The 20,072-nt window shown below is 39.5% G+C and overlaps 4 protein-coding genes across 7 annotated transcripts; 2 read left to right on the forward strand and 2 right to left on the reverse strand.

Moving 5' to 3' along the window:
• The first annotated feature begins 2,860 nt into the window (after positions 1–2,860).
• On the forward strand, positions 2,861–11,646 carry mybl2a (MYB proto-oncogene like 2a). 2 transcript variants are annotated; one of them, XM_085259860.1, is made up of 12 exons: positions 2,861–3,108; positions 6,300–6,402; positions 6,619–6,690; positions 6,789–6,881; positions 6,974–7,194; positions 7,281–7,401; positions 7,632–7,685; positions 7,820–8,058; positions 8,248–8,950; positions 9,171–9,413; positions 9,553–9,753; positions 9,874–11,646. In XM_085259860.1, exons 2-12 carry the CDS (start codon positions 6,301–6,303, stop codon positions 10,465–10,467), a joined length of 2,643 nt encoding a protein of 880 aa, XP_085115986.1. In that variant the 5' UTR covers positions 2,861–3,108; position 6,300; the 3' UTR covers positions 10,468–11,646. The 2 variants fall into 2 exon arrangements, with proteins under 2 accessions (XP_085115986.1, XP_085115987.1); XM_085259861.1 differs by lacking the exon at positions 2,861–3,108 and adding an exon at positions 3,478–3,601.
• Positions 11,647–12,449: 803 nt separating this feature from the next.
• Positions 12,450–14,722, reverse strand: LOC146550300 (uncharacterized). The gene has a single exon (XM_085259866.1). It carries the CDS (start codon positions 14,573–14,575, stop codon positions 12,989–12,991), a length of 1,587 nt encoding a protein of 528 aa, XP_085115992.1. The 5' UTR covers positions 14,576–14,722; the 3' UTR covers positions 12,450–12,988.
• Positions 14,723–14,729: 7 nt separating this feature from the next.
• Positions 14,730–18,023, forward strand: LOC146550301 (uncharacterized). Of its 3 annotated transcripts, none has more exons than XM_085259879.1 (3): positions 14,730–14,947; positions 15,802–16,098; positions 16,219–18,023. In XM_085259879.1, exons 2-3 carry the CDS (start codon positions 15,922–15,924, stop codon positions 16,669–16,671), a joined length of 630 nt encoding a protein of 209 aa, XP_085116005.1. In that variant the 5' UTR covers positions 14,730–14,947; positions 15,802–15,921; the 3' UTR covers positions 16,672–18,023. The 3 variants fall into 3 exon arrangements, with proteins under 3 accessions (XP_085116005.1, XP_085116007.1, XP_085116006.1); XM_085259881.1 differs by having other exon boundaries at positions 15,898–16,098; XM_085259880.1 differs by lacking the exon at positions 14,730–14,947 and having other exon boundaries at positions 14,996–16,098.
• On the reverse strand, positions 17,945–20,054 carry LOC146550302 (uncharacterized). Its single transcript, XM_085259865.1, has one exon. The coding sequence runs from the start codon at positions 19,925–19,927 to the stop codon at positions 18,140–18,142; it is 1,788 nt and encodes a 595-aa protein (XP_085115991.1). The 5' UTR covers positions 19,928–20,054; the 3' UTR covers positions 17,945–18,139.
• Positions 20,055–20,072: the final 18 nt, after the last annotated feature.

A 20,072-nucleotide genomic window follows, 5' to 3' on the forward strand; every position in this document is an offset into this window, starting at 1 on the left:
GTTATTGTGCAACACGTTTGAAATGACATGCGCCACCACACAATTGCTTCAAAGTCCTTTTGGCACCACATTTTATTTTATTACATAAACATAACTCTGCTCAACTCGTCATCGATCCAATGATTCTCATTGGTTGATTGTTTTTGCCTGCTTTCTTTTTCAGTTGTGAGAGAGCAGTTATGACAGTGGAAAAACAAACAAACAAACAAACAAACTTGCAGTTGTTGAACTGAGGAGATGCAGATAGATTGGAGACATTTCTCACTTTGCAAAGCAGGAGAAGAAGATGGCTTTTACAGGCCTATAGCTTCTACCTAAGTGGACATGTCAAAATGTTTTCATTGGGAAAAGACAAAAAAAATCAGGAAACAAAATTAAATATAGAATAGGATTGTCTCCAGTTCCATCCCTGGGCTTCATAGGTAAAGTAAAGACTCTGCTGTGCTTTCCTATTTCTGGTTATTGCTACTGAGCCACAACGGCACTCAGCTTCCACATGTATTCAAAGTGGGAATGTCCATGACTGTAAAGAGGGAAATGCCATAGTATTGTAATTTCAGTGTAAGCGATGACATGTTGGAAAACTGGTTATGTAATAGATATGTAATATACGACATACTGTTATCCAGATAATCCAGATATTACACTTTTATAGCAAGTTAACAAAGTGCTTTCCAAGAAAAACTAAAAACACAGTTAGAAGCTGCACAATAAACAACTGGTATCAACAAAGCAATGTAACATAATAAAACAATAACTGCGTTTATCAAACTGATATAACAGTGAATAATTAAAAGAGCAAAGGAAGTCTTTCATTGATTCTGGATATTCATTTATTCTCCAAAAGATTTCATATACAACAAGCTTTAACTGACAGCCTTGGGTGAGTCATCTGTATATGATGGAGGCTTTGTCTCTTTTTCATCACCGATCGTATCTTCTCAGATTTCATCACTTTATGCTTTTTATTATATCACCACAAACTTATCTAAGTGAAGCGCTGCAAGCTGTGGTCACATTAACCACCAGAGACTCATTATTTTTTCAATTTTTCAGGTGAGATTAACAGATAAATTATTAATCCAACAGTGAAACATGTTCACCTCACTGAGGAAAGTTGAGAGTTATTAACAGCTTGCCATCACCTTGGTAGAAGTGCCCCACTTAGTGGTCAAAAATCACCAACACTGCACATGAACACTGCTCACTCAAGCAGAAGTCAAAGGGGTGCAGTGTACACACAGAAACATGTTTGCAACTTGTATGGTTCTCAGTATCATTATGTGGACAACAGAACCTGTCGTGTCCCAGAGTCTTCTTTGGATTTCAGTGTGACCTTAAGCTGAAAATACAGGATCCAACATAAACACTGAAACAGTTTTTTTTAAATTCAACACTGCAAACATATAAACTTTATAAATTATAGGAAACACACAGTGTGAAACTGCACCAACGATGAGGAGCCAGTTGTTCCTGAGCAACACTGCTGCAAAGGGTGAATTTTGGACGACACCTTATCATCCACCGGCATCCTCATAAGGGTGTAGACATCAAACTTGCTTTAGGTAAATTGATAACCAATAAATAAATATTAGGGAGGATAAAACAACATAAACATGCCGTAAATAATGATATTTATTATCACGCCTTTTTTTAAATTAAAAAATAAAAACACTAATTTCAGCCTCCATCTTTACTTCGTTCCAGTCTTATAGAGCGGTTTACCTGGTTCACAATTCAAAATAATCTTTATTAATCTGATCCTGGGCTTTGGTGTAGGTCCTGGGTTCATCTGGGCTATGAAATAAATCATTTTAGCTCTCTTCACTCTCCCTTTAAGCCAACTTTCTTTGGATAGGCTACCTCTAGTAAGCAGAATATTCGAACTGTTGGTGGATAGGGCTTCTGTGCTTCTCCCAGATCTGCCTGGCTGTCTGGGGTAAACATATTGAGGACAGCCAAAGCCAAAGGTTTAGAATTTGGTCATGTTTATTTTGAGCATCTACCTTTGTAAAAGCACATACTTGATAAAAATAAGGAAAAGGCTTAACATGAATTTGTGGAGCACTTGTATGCTTCCTGTGGAAACTGGTGTATAAACAAATAAGAACCGGTCATACAGTAAAACATAGTTGCATGATATGTATTCATAGGACAGGCTGATTCTGGTGCTGCTTGTAGTTTGAAAGGGAGTTCTTCCTTCCCTCTGTCACCAGGTGGTTGCTCATAGAGGGTCATGTGATTGTTGAGGGTTTTAAAAAATATATATATATATTGTAGAGTCTTTACCTTACAAAATAAAACTGAATTGAATTGAAAATGAATAAGAGATTTTAAGATATAATACAACGCCATGACATAAACAAAACAATTATCCCCATAAATAGGGGACTTAAACTCTTGCCATAGACAAGGTATTTACATGGATCTTAAAATGAAATTAATTTAATAATGGATGAAGTTAATCTCTTATTATTTTGACGCTATCTTTTGATAACAATGTGCGTTATATACATTTACATAAATGGCAATGGTAATCATCAAAACGTTATTATAACTTTAAAAGGAGGCTTTCTTATCTTAAAATGTCCATTTTTAGCAAGCACAAGTAGTATTTGCCATTTTAAAGACATTACAGGCAGAACGTTATTGAAACAGCTGCATAACAATTAGCCTACCAAGTGCCCCACTAAAGGTTTTATGAGGAAGTTATTATTACGTTAGAATATATTCAGTGGTACATTAATGTTTTGATGTGGGCTTTTTATTTTCTTAAAGTCCTTTTACAAATGTTAAAGCCGAAGTCGTGCATGCAGTGTAACCAGCCTGTCTTTTGAGCAGCCGTTAGCAGCAGCTCACATGGGTCGTTTCCGGGAAATGTGTGTAGCAGCTCTGCAGCAGTGGTGCTCTTGAACAGACCTTTAGTATATCGTCCCGGCTAAATTTCAACTGATAAAACGCCAGCAGCTCCCTGTTACTGTCTGTAGATAACCAATACAAACCGCATTAAGCATATATTACATGGAAACAATGATTTATTGTGGTTGCTAATTTCGGGTCTTCATCGGGACCGGGGGACTGAAGGGACAGAGGAGTTATATCGCGCAGGTAAGTGTGAGAAATGTGCATGTGTGTGTATATTCTTGGTGTCTTTAAAAAATAAACAAACAAGCAATATATAGGTATATGATACTCTGCGATAGCTGGAAATGTTTCACAAAAGAATATTTTATTTGTCGTTATATTTATCACGCAGTTGCAGAGCTTGTTTGTGTTTATGGCAGTGAGTGAAACTGTGATTTCCTCCAATGCCGTCAAGTTGTGAGCTGGAAGGGCTGAACGCGACTGTTTTCCAGAAGCACTTACACAATGTTAGATTTATTTAAACATGTCCGCGTTATCTCTGCTTTCGTGTCGGCTAAATGTGCCTGTTACGACTTCCACTCCTGATGAAAGCGTTGCATTGGGCAGGCTTGTTTTTATCCCGCACAAGCGCCGCTAGAGGCGCTCTACTTGCTAAATTAACAGCTAACGTTTTCTCAAGTGTGCTCACTGGATCTGCTATCAGAGAGTTAGCTTGAAGTTGCAACCAAGTTTAAATGTAAGTTCTGCAGCTTTGCGTTATATTTTTGTTCGATCAATTGCAATAACTTTGTTTCGAGAGTCGCACAATGTACTGTTGTAGCTATATAAGGTAACAATTTGTTTTCACGGCGATTTAATTGTTGGGTTGGCAGAAGCTAATGTTAGCTACTTAGCTGTGGGAAGTTGTTAGCTCTTAGCTGAATAGCATGCATGCTTGTTTAACTGGTTGCTGGAGAGCAGGTGAAATACAGCAGTTAGATCTGTGATAATGTGCTGATATTTTGATATTGTGTAATTGAGCAATTTTACATATTAGTGTTATTTCTTCAATTTGTAAACTCTGTAACATATTGTATTATTTAAATAGTGTAGTCTGTTACTGTTACTGTCTTGGAGCAGCTGTAATCCAGATAATTTCCTTAGAGAGAGGGTAGAATTAAGACTCAAAAATCAACTTTACCAGTCAATAAATAATTACTCAATGTGTGTTATATTTGAAATGTACTCAATAAATGAATGAAATTCATTCCAACCCATTTACACTGTAGTTATTATTAGATATCCCAATGGTGACTGCTTAGGTTAAGAGCATTACAGACGACTATATTGTGTTACTTACTTTTTTCTTTAATTAATTTTGACATTAAGGTTACTTCTGTATCAAACAGTTGCTCTATTTAAATTGCAAAATATCACTGATGGGTTGCTTGCTTTAGAGACAGATAATGAAATTTCTAGGGCACTTTTTTGAGTACACCTTGCTAGTCCTGGTTTAGACCCCCTTTTTTCCTCGGCTGCCTTAATTCCTTCTGGCACAAATTCAACAAGATGCTGGAAACATTCCTCAGAGATTTTGGTTTATATTGAATTGGAAGCACAAAGTACCACACAGTTAGTGCATATTTGTCTGCTGCACATCGACGAGGTTCCCATTCCACCACATTCAAAAGGTTGTCTGTTGGATTGATGTCTGGAAATTGTGGAGGCCATTTGATTTCAATGCACTTCAGTTTAATTTATATAGCCCTTAATCACAACAACAGTTGCCTCAAGGAACTTTATATTGTTAGGTCAAGACCATACAATAATACAGAAGAAACGAAGAAAACTGCAACAATCATGTGACCCTCTATGAGCTAGCACTTTGGTGACATTAGGAAAGAAAAACTCCCTTTTTTTAAGAGGAAAAAAAGAAAACAGTTTGAGATGATTTGAGCTTTTTGGTTATCTTTATGAAAGCAGCCATCAGAAGATGGGTAGGCTGTGTTCATAAAGGGATGGCCATGGTCAGCAGAAATACAGAGGTAGGCTGTGGCATTTAAATAGTTCTCAGTTGGTACTAATGCCTCTTTTCCACTAGTACCTACTCAGCTTAACTTGACCTGGTTTTTAGGGTTTTCCATTAGGTGGTAGTATCTGATACCAGGTACTTTATTAGTACTTGCTCGGCTGGGGTTCCAAGTGAGCTGAGTCGATCTGAAAATGTAACAGCAACTGACTGCATGCCAATGATCGGTCAGTCAGTGGTGTCGCGACTTTTTCACAGAGCCGCCATTTTTAAAAGGCATACACCAAGCAGCAGATATACCGTTGTCTCGACGTCCTCCATTATTGCATTGTGTTTGTGTTGCATACAAACAACATCATGGGACTTTCGGTGACATTACTGCAACGACCCGTAGCACATTGAGGTGGTACTCAATTGTAATTGAAATCAACCTTAACTGAGTGAAGTCAAGTAGGTACTAAGAGAAAAAGGCTTAGGTAATACAAAGCAGGAAGCATCATTTCATGTGAATACTTTATTCTGACCATAATTTTTGAATGCTGCAACATTGTTCCAATTTTCTGTCCAGTTTTGGCCTCAGTTTTCTGTTCTTAGCTCTCAGGAGTGGCACCTCATGTGGTGGCCTGCTGCCTTAGCCCATCTGCTTCAAGGTTTGATATGCTTGCATTCCCAATTGTAGCGGGTGCTTGAGTTAATGTTGCCTTCCTATCAGCTTGAAACCGTTTGGCTATTCTACTTGAACCTCTAGTATCAACAAGGCAATTTTGCTCTAAGAACAATTGCTCACTGGATATTTTTTCTTTTCTTTTTTTTAACCATAGTTATTAGACAGCTCTTTAGCTGACGTGACTTAGATATGTATTTCGAAAAAGATTTTGCTGTTAATTTGCTCTGTAGTTTATTTTCTTTAATAACTTTGACACATCTTATGTGATTTTTAAAGTTCAAACAACAAATATGCCAACACTTGCATACTTCATTCTTAGTGCCTTCATTTTTAATATCTGTTACATTTACAATAGATTTTGGTATTGACTTGCAAAAATGTAGATCTCAGTTGATACTGGATCTTTAGGGATTAACATAAATTCAGATATCTATATATGAATTCATATTCTCTATTTACATGGAGTATTTCAGAGATCTATTGAAAATAGCAATGAAGTCATTGTTTGTTAACTTGTCCTTAAGATCACAGTCTGCTCAACTGTGAATTGTACTCTGCTGCATATGCTGCAGACAGTACTGAGTGTATTGTAAATGATGGCTCTGGAGTTATTTGTTTGGGTTTAATGTCAACCATGTCATAGTCAGTGTTCATCGCTGAGACATCTGAGCTCTCTTGTGTGTCTTTGCACTTGCACTGGGAAATTTAAATAAAGTAAAATATTTATGTTTGAGTTATTGGTTATCTTTGTGTTTGCAGCATGGACGATGAGGGAGATGATAATCTATGCTTTGACACTGACTCAGATTTAGTAGAAAATAAGGACGGTACCAGGTGTCAAGTCAAATGGACTCAGGAAGAGGTAAGTTGAAAGAAGTCTCAGGACAACCTTTTCTCTTCCTACAGCATCTTGATTTTCACATAATTTATTCAGTTACTGTTACTAATGTCATATTGTTGGTTGTTTTTTGGCTCATATTAATTAACTACCTGGCTAACTCAGTATCTGTAAATGTCGTTGTAATGTTTTGATGGTAACCCATGTACTGTGTTTGGACTTATTTTCTCTGACATTTAGGATGAAAATCTCAAAATTCTGGTCTGCAACATTGGAAAAAAAGATTGGAAAACTATTGCTAGTTTTTTACCAGTAAGTTTTGGTACATGCAGACATTGTTCAAGAATAAGATGAATAACAGCAGTGAATTCTGACTTAATACAGCGTGACATGTCTTGTTCCTTGTACAGGGGCGAACAGAATACCAGTGTATGCACCGCTGGCGAAAATATCTGGATCCTGACTTAATTAAAGGCTTCTGGTCCAAAGAGGAAGATGAAAAGGTGGGAAAATGAAAAACATGGTTTTAGTTTGGATATTTTCCTTTTTTTGTTATTTAAATTCTGTTTTTACTTTTGTATTTTTCTCTGGATAGATAGTAGAGCTTGTGGCCAAGTATGGCACCAAGCACTGGACTCTAATTTCAAAGCATTTAAAGGGTCGATTGGGGAAGCAGTGCCGTGATCGCTGGCACAATCACCTCGACCCAATGATCAGTAAGAGCTGCTGGACTGATGAAGAGGATCTCATCATCTATAAAGCCCACTCCATTCTGGGAAACCGGTGGACTGAGATTTCCAGGCTGCTCCCAGGAAGGTGGGCCAGTTAGCTAGCAATGACTGAATTTTTAAAATATGGTTAGCAGTCAAAATGCAATTTATTTATTTATTTTTTTCTGGCAGGTCTGACAATTCTGTGAAGAATCATTGGAATTCGACCATCAAACGTAAAGCAGAGCTGGGCTTCTTTAGAGATGCTGCTCAAAGCATTTCCATTGATATTCAGCAATTTGTGGATGGAGAGGTACAGTGCTTATTGGATGTAGTTCATACTTTTTAAGGCTTCATTTTCATTTATAACTGATGAGATATGCCAGTATTGTTAGATAGATTTTATACTGGGACATAGCCAGCTCAAAAAATTCAAAGCTGCTTGTTTTTAATGTCACTAAACTACCATTTTTCCTGCAGTTTTAAGTTACAGTAAACTTTGATATTGTTAATTGTGAATTAATATTACATGATGTGTTACAGGTGGATTTCAAATGTGACGTTGTTTTAGATGCCGAACCAGTAACTCCTGAAGTGGTGAGCTTGCTATAGCTGTATTTCTGAAGAAAAGATTTAGGAATTCATAAATACCTAAATCTTTCAGGATTTCACACAAGCTGTTCTCATCCGACAAGTTTGGTTTACCTATTGTGCGTTTTGCTCTGCTGCAGCTCAGGCCTGAGAAGTCAATGCAGGACAAGGAGCACCATAAAGCCAAGCAGAAGACTGCTGCTCCACCTCCGCAGAGGTCTACATCAAAGAGAGAGTCTTCCTCCCTCAGCAATTCTTTTCTCCCCTGCTCAAAATCCAGTCCCAGCTCTGGCACCGCACCACCAGCCGTGCAGGTGGATCAGAAAAAGTTTGCTGATGCAGCACTAAGGATGATTGCTGAGGACATGTTGCCCCTCAGGTGAGTTCTTCTGCTGATAGTTGAGATAGTGTTGGTTTGTGATTCACTGAAGGAGGTTTGGTAATCCTTAAGTCAATGCAATTTTCTTGTCACTCTGTGGTTATGTTGAAAACTTTGTAAAGGCTTTTATATATTGAATTAATATTTACTGTATATCATTAAATGTATGATTCACTTTATTCCGCACAGCTTTGTTGAAGGGGCTGGCTTCAGGTCTTTCATGAGTACGATCAGCCCTGAGTACAACAAGCTATCCCAGCGCGCAGTGGCCCTGCAGCTTTATGACGAGGTGGAACGAGCCATCAAGCCTCAGCTCATCCGTGATCTTAAATCCTGCCTTGCCACAATGAAAGATGGTGAAAGTGCCATTCATGTCACCGTTGATCTCTGGGCAGGGGCTCAAACCCTGCCAGTAGAGGATCCCATTGTTGTTGTCCAGCTTCACTTTATCAGTGATTCCTGGCAGCTCCGCCGTCCTATTGTGGCCTTCCGTCATGTCAGCCACAAAAACCTCAGCACTTGTGTGTCCAGGGAGCTCGAAGGTGTGCTGCTCAGCTACGGGATCTTTCCTCGCAGCATCGGCTACGTCCTTGCCAACCAGGCTAAAGAAGCCCTAGCTACAAACAACTTGTTCTGCGACTACAAGATTATGTGCACGTCCAATAGAGGAGAACCGGATGGAGATGAAGTGCTGGCCTTTCTGTCAGACCAAATGTCTGAAGCAGAGTCCCCTTTTTCCGAGCTGCAGATGGGGACAAGGACTACATGTGCTGCCAGGACACTGCAGATAGTGATTAGGGATGCCTTAAGAAATTCAAGAGTAGTAGAGAACCTGCTCTCACAGGTCCACAATGTGGTGGCTTTCTTCAAGAGCAGCCCCTACTGGAGCGAGGTATGAGACTAAAGGATTTAAATGTTATTTCCAAGGTATTTAAAGCTGGGTTTCAATATATTCATTTTCATTGCGAGGGAGAAAAACAGAATTTAAGTGATGTTTCCTCTTGCTTACATTATTTAGTGTAATGTGGCAAATGTTTTACAGAAAAGATGCAGACCTGAGCTCTGTTAACAAGATTATTTTTGCCCTTTTTCTCTTTTTTCTTTTAAATTAGGTTTTGATGAAGGAGTACAATGTGTCTTTGTGCCCTTCCTCTAGCAACTGTCGTTGGAACTCCATGATGCTATCATTACGGCGAATGGTCCAGGAGTCTGTCTGGAGCTCCATCATGACTCTCCTGGCCCAGGCACGCATAGAGGCTAGTGACACAGCCAGCGCCCCACCACTGGTCATGGTTAAGAGGGAACAAGTGATTGACATTCTAGGTCTTCTTGAGCCCTTTGAGGAGGCTTTACAGGTAACAGAGCAAGTTTCTCTATAATGGAATTTCCAAATCTACATGTGTAACCTTTTGTTCAGTAATCCTATAATCAGGCTAAGAAGAAATGTGAACGGGGTCTTTAATAGAAGACATGTTTGTGTCTTATCTATCGTAGGTCCTGCAAGGAAATGGTGTGACTATGTCTCTCATCATACCGTCCCTCATTGGACTTGATAAAACCTTGGAGAATTGTGTCACCAACTACACCCACTTCTGCAAGGCCCTGCGCACAGGCCTCTACACACACTTCCAGCCAGTGATTCACCAGAAGGACATGATACTAGCTGCTGTGCTGGATCCTAGGATCAAACTGCAGGTACCAAATTAGGCCAGAAGCATAGCGGACTTCTGTAGATTTATATTTAATTGAATATGCGTGTTGAGTAGATATAGGAAAAAAATGTGTGTACATTTAAAACAACCATTTTTTTTGCAGCCGTTTTCTGATGACAACCAGGATGAACAGAATGATTTCCTAACACCTCCGTCAAAATCTGAGGCTCGCAGCATTGTTGAGTCCACATTAGAAAACATGGAAGCCTCAACATTTCCTACTGTTGAGGCAGAGAAAGATCAGACAGGCAGTGGGCTGGAGCACGATGTGAAAGAAGAAAGCCAGACAGATGGCGTGATGGACACTTGTGCTGGCAGCTCAGACAACAACTGTCCTGAAATCAGTGAAAACGACCTCAAGAGGAAGTCCATCTTCAACTTCCTTCAGCCGCCTGCAAAGACTCTAAAGATGTCAGAGTTCGACGTGTACCTGTCTGAACCGCTGTGGGAAAGCAACTCTACTCTTCAGTACTGGAAATGTGCTTCTCGATTCCCGAAGCTCCAAGGCCTCGCCAAGAAGCTGCTGGCGGTGCCCGCCACATCTGGAGGTTTTGACCGTTTCAGTCCGATGGCTGCGTGCATTGTGAAAGCAAAAAGGAACCGCTTGCCACCTCACACCACAGAGAGACTGCTACTATACAAAAACTCTGTAAAAGTGAAGACTGTTAAAAAGCCCAGTCGGGCTGCTAAACACTGATGGATAACAGCTGAGTGTGGCAGAGGTTTCACAGCATTAAACAGAAACTCTGCCTCTACTTTTAAAAACTGTGCCATACGCTAAGAAGGAGGGTGAACTGCTAATACCTCTTATATTGTAGCAAATGAATCAGCTGACTCTTTCTTCCTAGAACGCATTTGCTGGTCTGCATTAAAAAAACAAAACAACAAGTCCTGTGTTACAGCTGGTTTCATCAGTTTGTTAAAAGGACGCATTCTGGTCAATGATCCTCACAGCTTCATACCTGCAGCAGCGATAGAGATGCACACTGTCTCTGCGTGCTGTACGGTGCTGCTCAGAGTTGTACTTTGTCCCTTCCACACATGATTCAAATCAGAGCTCTCTACTGGATTGGGAAATGGCAAATTAGAAATGGAGTCGGTGAATGAATGGCATCTGATTCACTTCAAACCAAAATGAGTTCAGCTTGTATCGTTCTTTTGCAGAATTTCATGTTTTCTGACTGCAACTTTTGTTAAGACAGTAATAAAATGTCAAATCAGAGGTTGAATGCTTATTTATTTCCACTATGCACTGATAAATGAGATATTTGCTGCCAAACGTGATGGAACAGTAGATCTTTATATTGAATTTGGCTATTCAGTCCCTCCACCCCAAAAGTCATTTATATTTTATAGTCAAATGAGAAATCCACTGTACATTTCTTTCAGGCATTACAGTTTTGTTTCATTCATTCTAACGTGAAATACAACAGTGTCAGCATCTTTTCAGCTTTTTATCAGACTTGTCTTTCACCATTTTCAAATAGCCTAATCAATAATTCATGTACTTTCATAGATGCTGTTGTTTTCCTCAAAACCATAGATTTTTAAAAAGAAAACATTTTGCTTGGATAAACTATAATGTCTGATGGAAGCTGATGGAAAAGCTTCATTTAGTTTGGCTTTGTCAGGTAGGCTGATGTTGGCATTGAATGACAGCTACCTGATTTTACTGCGGTAAAGACCGATAATGTGTTGAAAATTAAAACCAGTGTTATGAGTGCTGTGATCTCCTCTGAGAAGCATTCAAAAAGTTTTTGCTTGCATTAAACATTGGAGTATGTATCAGCTGTGTTATCAAGAAACTGAGATATCTGCTAGAAACTGGAATATTGGAATATGTCTGATATTAAAGACAGTTTGCGACTGAAGAAAACTGTGAGAACATTTTTTTTAATCCTCTCATTGATTCATCTTCATTTGAAACTGCGTCAAATCAGCTGCCAATAAGTAATTTAAATGCATTCTATTTTATTTTAGTGTTATTATTCATTTATATTTTATTGCGTCATTGTAGTGCATTTTACTTGTTTTAGTTGCATTCTAGTTTGTAAAGCAAGTTGTGCAGCATGGGCTGTTGGAAATGTGCTCGATCAATAAACCTGACCTTGACCATGTGTGGAGGGAGCCAGAAACATGCTGCTGTTTGCACATATTTAATAATGGGCTCTGCAGAGGAGCTAAAGAAGAGTCCAGCATGTTGCTCTGACTGTGTAACTCCTAAAGGTACAGTAACGGCAACATTGCCTAGTGACTGATCAGGCCAGTAACATTTCTGTTTCTCATATAAACCATCTCAGTGACTTCAGCAGAGATATTTTGTTAGTCAGGGTAAATACAAGGATTAGCTACCGAACATGTGCTTTTGCTCAATGTCTGACTGCGAGTGACTGAGAATGTGTTTACTTTAAAAAATGAAATATGTATTTGGCCACAGTAACTAAAGGTTCGCTAACTAAAAACTAACTAAAATGTAGCTTTAAAAATAGCTGAGAACAGCCTATTTTAATAACCTCACTCCACTTCCTGCCACTGTACAAAAATGAAGCCAAAATTCCCTTTTCATGGGGACTGCCATCACTTTGTATTTTTGAAGCCAGTGTGTGCGTAGTAGTGAATAAAAGCAGATCAAAAGAACTCAAATACAACCACTTGTACACATCAAAAGAAAAATTCAGTTCACATCAATTTTATTTGTGCCAATTTTAAAACTTTAGGGTAACATCCCTACAATAACGCAGAGATTGTAGGGATGTTAACTTGCAATATTATATAATATTGCAAGTTAACATCCCTACAATAATGCAGAGAAAACCCAACAATCCGAAGATCCCCTATGAGCAAGCACTTGGCGACAGTGGGAAGGAAAAACTCCCTTTTAATAGGAAGAAACCTTCAGTAGAACCAGGCTCAGTGAGGGGCGGCCATCTACCTCGACCGGTTGGGGGTGATGAAGCGACATAGATGAAATGCATGTCACTTCCTCACACATGCAGAGATGTCCTTATTGTCTTACATTTATGATGTTATAGCAAATACAGCCTCTCCTGGGTTACGGATGTAATATACCCTCAGGATGGGTGGGTATTAAATTTTTTTCTGATATTGTCTCTTTGTGATTTATTTTGACTTTGGAAACAAAAAAATAGATATTTTTTAACCAGCTTAAAAGCTGATTATTTCTTTGGAGTCAGTGTGAGAACTGGTAGGAGGATTTTTTAGATGTGGTTGGGTTTGGCTGAAGGCCGGCGCTTGAGTAGTTTTGTAGCAGGATTGTATACTCTACGTAGAGTTGACTGGGAAGTAAGTTCAGGTGAATGGGGATGAAACATTTCTTCTTCTGCCTTGGGAGTAACAGTGGACTTGAGGTTGAGTGAGCTCCTAGACTCAGACTGCTTCTTTGAGTTGTCTACAGTTTTAGACCGGGCCCTAGTGGAAATAGGAGGTAGCAGGCCATGCACTGCTTTTAGCTTACTGTCATATGTGGTAAGCTTGTTACCAGTTTTACCCTTAAGGTCTCTAATTTCTTTCTGTTGTTCTTTCAGCTCATTGTCGCCTTTGGATGGAAAGTATTCCGCATTACTCAGGACAAATCTCACCTTTTTCCGGGCTATTTGTTCATCCCCATCCTTTCTTTGCTGCTCTGGGGAGGCTTTTTTCTCGACTTGCACAGTGCGGCCGAGCGTGTCATAAAGTCCCTTCAGCTGTTGAGCAGTTTTCAGACGGGCTATGTTATTTTTTTGGGATGAAATTTTCTTCCCAGGTTCCTGCGTCTCATTTTCAAATATAATTATTTGCTTAGTTTTAACCTCAAGGCAGTTTTCCAGACGGTCGATAGTAAAACGTTGCCTTGCCAGCTCCTTTATCTGACTTTCAGATTCCAGGACTTTAGCTTTTAACTCTTTCCTCAACGTTATGTTGTTACATTCCTTCTCCCTTTGACGTACTTTCAGTTCATCATTTTTCTTTGTCAGTTGGTTTTTCTCATCTATTGCCCAGCGCTTTCCCGCTTTATACTCCTCATTTTGTCTTTGACACTTTTTAAGTTCAGCCTGTAGTTTCTCTTTTTCTTCTTCCACACTTTTAACTTTCTGTTGACGGCAGTACACCTCCCCAGGTAGTGTAAGAAGCTCGTCTATCCTTCTTTCAAGGACGTCATTACGATGAATGTACTTCTCATTGTTCTGAATCTCAGTCTGAAGCTGCTCATTTTGTTTCTGCAGTTCTTTAAGTGTTTCATTTTTTTCCTCAGTCGTCTTGCTTAGCTTCATCTTGAGTTCTTGTTTTTCCTGCTCATTTTTGATTTTAAGGACAACCAGAGATTCCACCTCCTTTTCTTTCTTGTCCCGCATCGTTTTTTCAGTGGCACACTTATTTTCAAGGTGTTTGATTGCCTTATGAAGAGCCCGAATTTTTGCCTCATATTTGTTTGTGAGATCTACATTCTGTGACTCTGCGGACCTTAGCTGGGATTTGGTTTCCTCTGTCATCTTCGCAACCAGTTCCTGCTCTTCTTTCAAAGATGCCTCAAGACTTGAAATCTTAGAATTCTTTTCATCGATTTCCTCCAACTGAAGTTTTTCAGCTTGTTTGTACTTTTCTATCTCATTTCTGAGCACCTGCATTTCTTTGGACTCCTCTTTCATCTTTGCAACCAGTCCCTGCTCTTCTTTCAAAGATGCCTCAAGACTTGAAATCCTACAATTCTTTTCTTGGATTTCCTCAAGCTGAAGTTTTTTAGCTTGTTTGTAATTTTCTATCTCATTTCTGAGCATCTGCATATCAAAGTAGCTTAGGGAGCTCATTTTGAAATGAATGTATTTAGTTTAGTTTATACGACGTGTTATTCTGTGTTTGAAAAATGATCTACTCAATGAGACAGTGTTCGCAAGTGGAAACTGTTAGTTCAGAACTATAGCGATCTATGGGTTCAAGGTATGTACTCGAGGGATATTTATAGGCTCTGACTCCGCCCCCAGAACTGTCTTCAAAGGAGTTCAAGTGACGTTATCGCCGAACGTCGTGACATTCAAAGGACAGTCTATTATGATGTCATTTTGTACCAGAATGGGTTCAATTTGATATTGTGTCTTTGCAAGTTTGTTCAACTTGCATTGCGATTTCTTTTTTTAGCAGACTTTAGCGATCCTTCTACTTGGGCTGTCTTCAAGTTTAAGGTATCTGTCGTTTCCCACCGTATCCCGCCCCGATCGATCCATTTATGTACGAGCCCATCCGCCCCCGGATCCGTTCATCGGGGCTCATCGCTACTGTTGTAGTCACTTGTCCGGAGCTAACAACAGCTGTTGAGCTGACTATTAAGCTAACATTATGCCCGCTAGTGTTACGTGTCCTACAAGTCACACTTTTTCTGTGATAAACAGTTGAATTAAATTCTTACAGCGTATGAGAGGTTGGCAGCGTCAAAACATTAGCAATAGGTGACAATAACGAGTGCTGGAGGATTTATTTAGTTATTTATTTAGATCCATTTCTTCAGTATAAGAAGCCATACTATCAGAACACCGCAATACAGATACAACTAATAGGCTACTTATTCTGCAGAAAAACTTTCACCATTTGTGCTTAAGAGTATATGAATTTATATGACTACTGCTTATGTTGAAGATTAAGCTCAGTTTTAATATTTCATGTCATTCTATAATGATCATAGCGTATGCAGAGATGACACATATTTGTCCATTTTAATATTCAGCTGAGCATGAATGGAATGTCAGAGTGGTGTCTGACAGTATATATGTATGTTATTATAATGAACACAGTGTATATATGTATGAATGTTTGATTCAAAGATAAGATTAGACATTTAAAATAAATGAATAACAAACAAAAATCTAGCAGGTTGAGCACTGTGTGAAGCAGGAAACATTCAAGCAGATGAAAAATATATTAAATGAAAATACTGAGCTTATCGTTGATCAGCTTGGATTGTGTAGATCACAAATCTTTTGGTCTGAATCTTTTTTTATTTAATTTTTATAATATCCATCGTGACTCTCTTTTTCATCAGTGGAACTCTGTCCCAATCTGCTCCACCACCGGAAGATTCTCCGCTGTCCACGATGTCTTCACTGTGGATGCCATGTTTGTGTCTTATCTATCGTAGGTCCTGCAGGGAAATGGTGTGACTATGTCTCTCATCATACCGTCCCTCATTGGACTTGATAAAACCTTGGAGAATTGTGTCACCAACTACACCCACTTCTGCAAGGCCCTGCGCACAGGCCTCTACACACACTTCCAGCCAGTGATTCACCAGAAGGACATGATACTAGCTGCTGTGCTGGATCCTAGGATCAAACTGCAGGTACCAAATTAGGCCAGAAGCATAGCGGACTTCTGTAGATTTATATTTAATTGAATATGCATGTTGAGTAGATAAAGGAAAAAAATGTGTGTACATTTAAAACAACCATTTTTTTTGCAGCCGTTTTCTGATGACAACCAGGATGAACAGAATGATTTCCTAACACCTCCGTCAAAATCTGAGGCTCGCAGCATTGTTGAGTCCACATTAGAAAACATGGAAGCCTCAACTTTTCCTACTGTTGAGGCAGAGAAAGATCAGACAGGCAGTGGGCTGGAGCACGATGTGAAAGAAGAAAGCCAGACAGATGGCGTGATGGACACTTGTGCTGGCAGCTCAGACAACAACTGTCCTGAAATCAGTGAAAACGACCTCAAGAGGAAGTCCATCTTCAACTTCCTTCAGCTGCCTGCAAAGACTCTAAAGATGTCAGAGTTCGACGTGTACCTGTCTGAACCGCTGTGGGAAAGCAGTACTGGAAATGTGCTTCTCGATTCCCGAAGCTCCAAGGCCTCGCCAAGAAGCTGCTGGCGGTGCCCGCCACATCTGGAGGTTTTGACCGTTTCAGTCTGATGGCTGCGTGCATTGTGAAAGCAAAAAGGAACCGCTTGCCACCTCACCCCACAGAGAGACTGCTACTATACAAAAACTCTGTAAAAGTGAAGACTGTTAAAAAGCCCAGTCGGGCTGCTAAACACTGATGGATAACAGCTGAGTGTGGCAGAGCTTGCACAGCATTAAACAGAAACTCTGCCTCTACTTTTAAAAACTGTGCCATACGCTAAGAAGGAGGGTGAACTGCTAATACCTCTTATATTGTAGCAAATGAATCAGCTGACTCTTTCTTCCTAGAACGCATTTGCTGGTCTGCATTAAAAAAACAAAACAACAAGTCCTGTGTTACAGCTGGTTTCATCAGTTTGTTAAAGGGACGCATTCTGGTCAATGATCCTCACAGCTTCATCCTCACAGAGCCCATTTAATAATGGGCTCTGCAGAGGAGCTAAAGAAGAGTCCAGCATGTTGCTCTGACTGTGTAACTCCTAAAGGTACAGTAACGGCAACATTGCCTAGTGACTGATCAGGCCAGTAACATTTCTGTTTCTCATATAAACCATCTCAGTGACTTCAGCAGAGATATTTTGTTAGTCAGGGTAAATACAAGGATTAGCTACCGAACATGTGCTTTTGCTCAATGTCTGACTGCGAGTGACTGAGAATGTGTTTACTTTAAAAAATGAAATATGTATTTGGTCACAGTAACTAAAGGTTCGCTAACTAAAAACTAACTAAAATGTAGCTTTAAAAATAGCTGAGAACAGCCTATTTTAATAACCTCACTCCACTTCCTGCCACTGTACAAAAATGAAGCCAAAATTCCCTTTTCATGGGGACTGCCATCACTTTGTATTTTTGAAGCCAGTGTGTGCGTAGTAGTGAATAAAAGCAGATCAAAAGTACTCAAATACAACCACTTGTACACATCAAAAGAAAAATTCAGTTCACATCAATTTTATTTGTGCCAATTTTAAAACTTTAGGGTAACATCCCTACAATAACGCAGAGATTGTAGGGATGTTAACTTGCAATATTATATAATATTGCAAGTTAACATCCCTACAATAATGCAGAGAAAACCCAACAATCCGAAGATCCCCTATGAGCAAGCACTTGGCGACAGTGGGAAGGAAAAACTCCCTTTTAATAGGAAGAAACCTTCAGTAGAACCAGGCTCAGTGAGGGGCGGCCATCTACCTCGACCGGTTGGGGGTGATGAAGCGACATAGATGAAATGCATGTCACTTCCTCACACATGCAGAGATGTCCTTATTGTCTTACATTTATGATGTTATAGCAAATACAGCCTCTCCTGGGTTACGGATGTAATATACCCTCAGGATGGGCGGGTATTAAATTTTTTTCTGATATTGTCTCTTTGTGATTTATTTTGACTTTGGAAACAAAAAAATAGATATTTTTTAACCAGCTTAAAAGCTGATTATTTCTTTGGAGTCAGTGTGAGAACTGGTAGGAGGATTTTTTAGATGTGGTTGGGTTTGGCTGAAGGCCGGCGCTTGAGTAGTTTTGTAGCAGGATTGTATACTCTACGTAGAGTTGACTGGGAAGTAAGTTCAGGTGAATGGGGATGAAACATTTCTTCTTCTGCCTTGGGAGTAACAGTGGACTTGAGGTTGAGTGAGCTCCTAGACTCAGACTGCTTCTTTGAGTTGTCTACAGTTTTAGACCGGGCCCTAGTGGAAATAGGAGGTAGCAGGCCATGCACTGCTTTTAGCTTACTGTCATATGTGGTAAGCTTGTTACCAGTTTTACCCTTAAGGTCTCTAATTTCTTTCTGTTGTTCTTTCAGCTCATTGTCGCCTTTGGATGGAAAGTATTCCGCATTACTCAGGACAAATCTCACCTTTTTCCGGGCTATTTGTTCATCCCCATCCTTTCTTTGCTGCTCTGGGGAGGCTTTTTTCTCGACTTGCACAGTGCGGCCGAGCGTGTCATAAAGTCCCTTCAGCTGTTGAGCAGTTTTCAGACGGGCTATGTTATTTTTTTGGGATGAAATTTTCTTCCCAGGTTCCTGCGTCTCATTTTCAAATATAATTATTTGCTTAGTTTTATCCTCAAGGCAGTTTTCCAGACGGTCGATAGTAAAACGTTGCCTTGCCAGCTCCTTTATCTGACTTTCAGATTCCAGGACTTTAGCTTTTAACTCTTTCCTCAACGTTATGTTGTTACATTCCTTCTCCCTAAGACGTACTTTCAGTTCATCATTTTTCTTTGTCAGTTGGTTTTTCTCGTCTATTGCCCAGCGCTTTCCCGCTTTATACTCCTCATTTTGTCTTTGACACTTTTTAAGTTCAGCCTGTAGTTTCTCTTTTTCTTCTTCCACACTTTTAACTTTCTGTTGACGGCAGTACACCTCCCCAGGTAGTGTAAGAAGCTCGTCTATCCTTCTTTCAAGGAAGTCATTACGATGAATGTACTTCTCATTGTTCTGAATCTCAGTCTGAAGCTGCTCATTTTGTTTCTGCAGTTCTTTAAGTGTTTCATTTTTTTCCTCAGTCGTCTTGCTTAGCTTCATCTTGAGTTCTTGTTTTTCCTGCTCATTTTTGATTTTAAGGACAACCAGAGATTCCACCTCCTTTTCTTTCTTGTCCCGCATCGTTTTTTCAGTGGCACACTTATTTTCAAGGTGTTTGATTGCCTTATGAAGAGCCCGAATTTTTGCCTCATATTTGTTTGTGAGATCTACATTCTGTGACTCTGCGGACCTTAGCTGGGATTTGGTTTCCAGCAAAACATTTTCCATTTTTTCCATCTTTTCATCTTTGGATTCCTCTGTCATCTTCACAACCAGTTCCTGTTCTTCTTTCAAAGATGCCTCAAGACTTGAAATCTTACAATTCTTTTCATCGATTTCCTCAAGCTGAAGTTTTTCAGCTTGTTTGTAATTTTCTATCTCATATCTGAGCACCTGCATTTCTTTGGACTCCTCTTTCATCTTCGCAACCAGTTCCTGCTCTTCTTTCAAAGATGCCTCAAGACTTGAAATCTTACAATTCTTTTCATCGATTTCCTCCAACTGAAGCTTTTCAGCTTGTTTGTACTTTTCTATCTCATTTCTGAGCACCTGCATTTCTTTGGACTCCTCTTTCATCTTTGCAACCAGTTCCTGCTCTTCTTTCAAAGATGCCTCAAGACTTGAAATCCTACAATTCTTTTCTTGGATTTCCTCAAGCTGAAGTTTTTTAGCTTGTTTGTAATTTTCTATCTCATTTCTGAGCATCTGCATATCAAAGTAGCTTAGGGAGCTCATTTTGAAATGAATGTATTTAGTTTAGTTTATACGACGTGTTATTCTGTGTTTGAAAAATGATCTACTCAATGAGACAAAGTGTTCGCAAGTGGAAACTGTTAGTTCAGAACTATAGCGATCTATGGGTTCAAGGTATGTACTCGAG

Source organism: Mchenga conophoros, linkage group LG20 (genome assembly GCF_057382185.1).
Source record: "Mchenga conophoros isolate Kocher_MC1m ecotype Shallow Benthic linkage group LG20, M_conophoros_male_GT1.1, whole genome shotgun sequence".
Lineage (NCBI taxonomy): Eukaryota > Metazoa > Chordata > Actinopteri > Cichliformes > Cichlidae > Mchenga > Mchenga conophoros.

What these genes read in the sequence shown, in the direction of transcription:
- LOC146550302 (XM_085259865.1), bottom strand. Translation starts at nt 19,927, where the DNA reads ATGAGCTCCCTAAGCTACTTTGATATGCAGATGCTCAGAAATGAGATA.
- LOC146550300 (XM_085259866.1), bottom strand. Translation starts at nt 14,575, where the DNA reads ATGAGCTCCCTAAGCTACTTTGATATGCAGATGCTCAGAAATGAGATA.
- LOC146550301 (XM_085259879.1), top strand. Translation starts at nt 15,922, where the DNA reads ATGTCTCTCATCATACCGTCCCTCATTGGACTTGATAAAACCTTGGAG. An exon ending in ATCCTAGGATCAAACTGCAG is followed by an intron (nt 16,099 to 16,218) that starts GTACCAAATTAG and finishes TTTTTTTTGCAG; the next exon opens with CCGTTTTCTGATGACAACCA.
- mybl2a (XM_085259860.1), top strand. Translation starts at nt 6,301, where the DNA reads ATGGACGATGAGGGAGATGATAATCTATGCTTTGACACTGACTCAGAT. An exon ending in GAGGACATGTTGCCCCTCAG is followed by an intron (nt 8,059 to 8,247) that starts GTGAGTTCTTCT and finishes TATTCCGCACAG; the next exon opens with CTTTGTTGAAGGGGCTGGCT. An exon ending in CCTTTGAGGAGGCTTTACAG is followed by an intron (nt 9,414 to 9,552) that starts GTAACAGAGCAA and finishes TATCTATCGTAG; the next exon opens with GTCCTGCAAGGAAATGGTGT.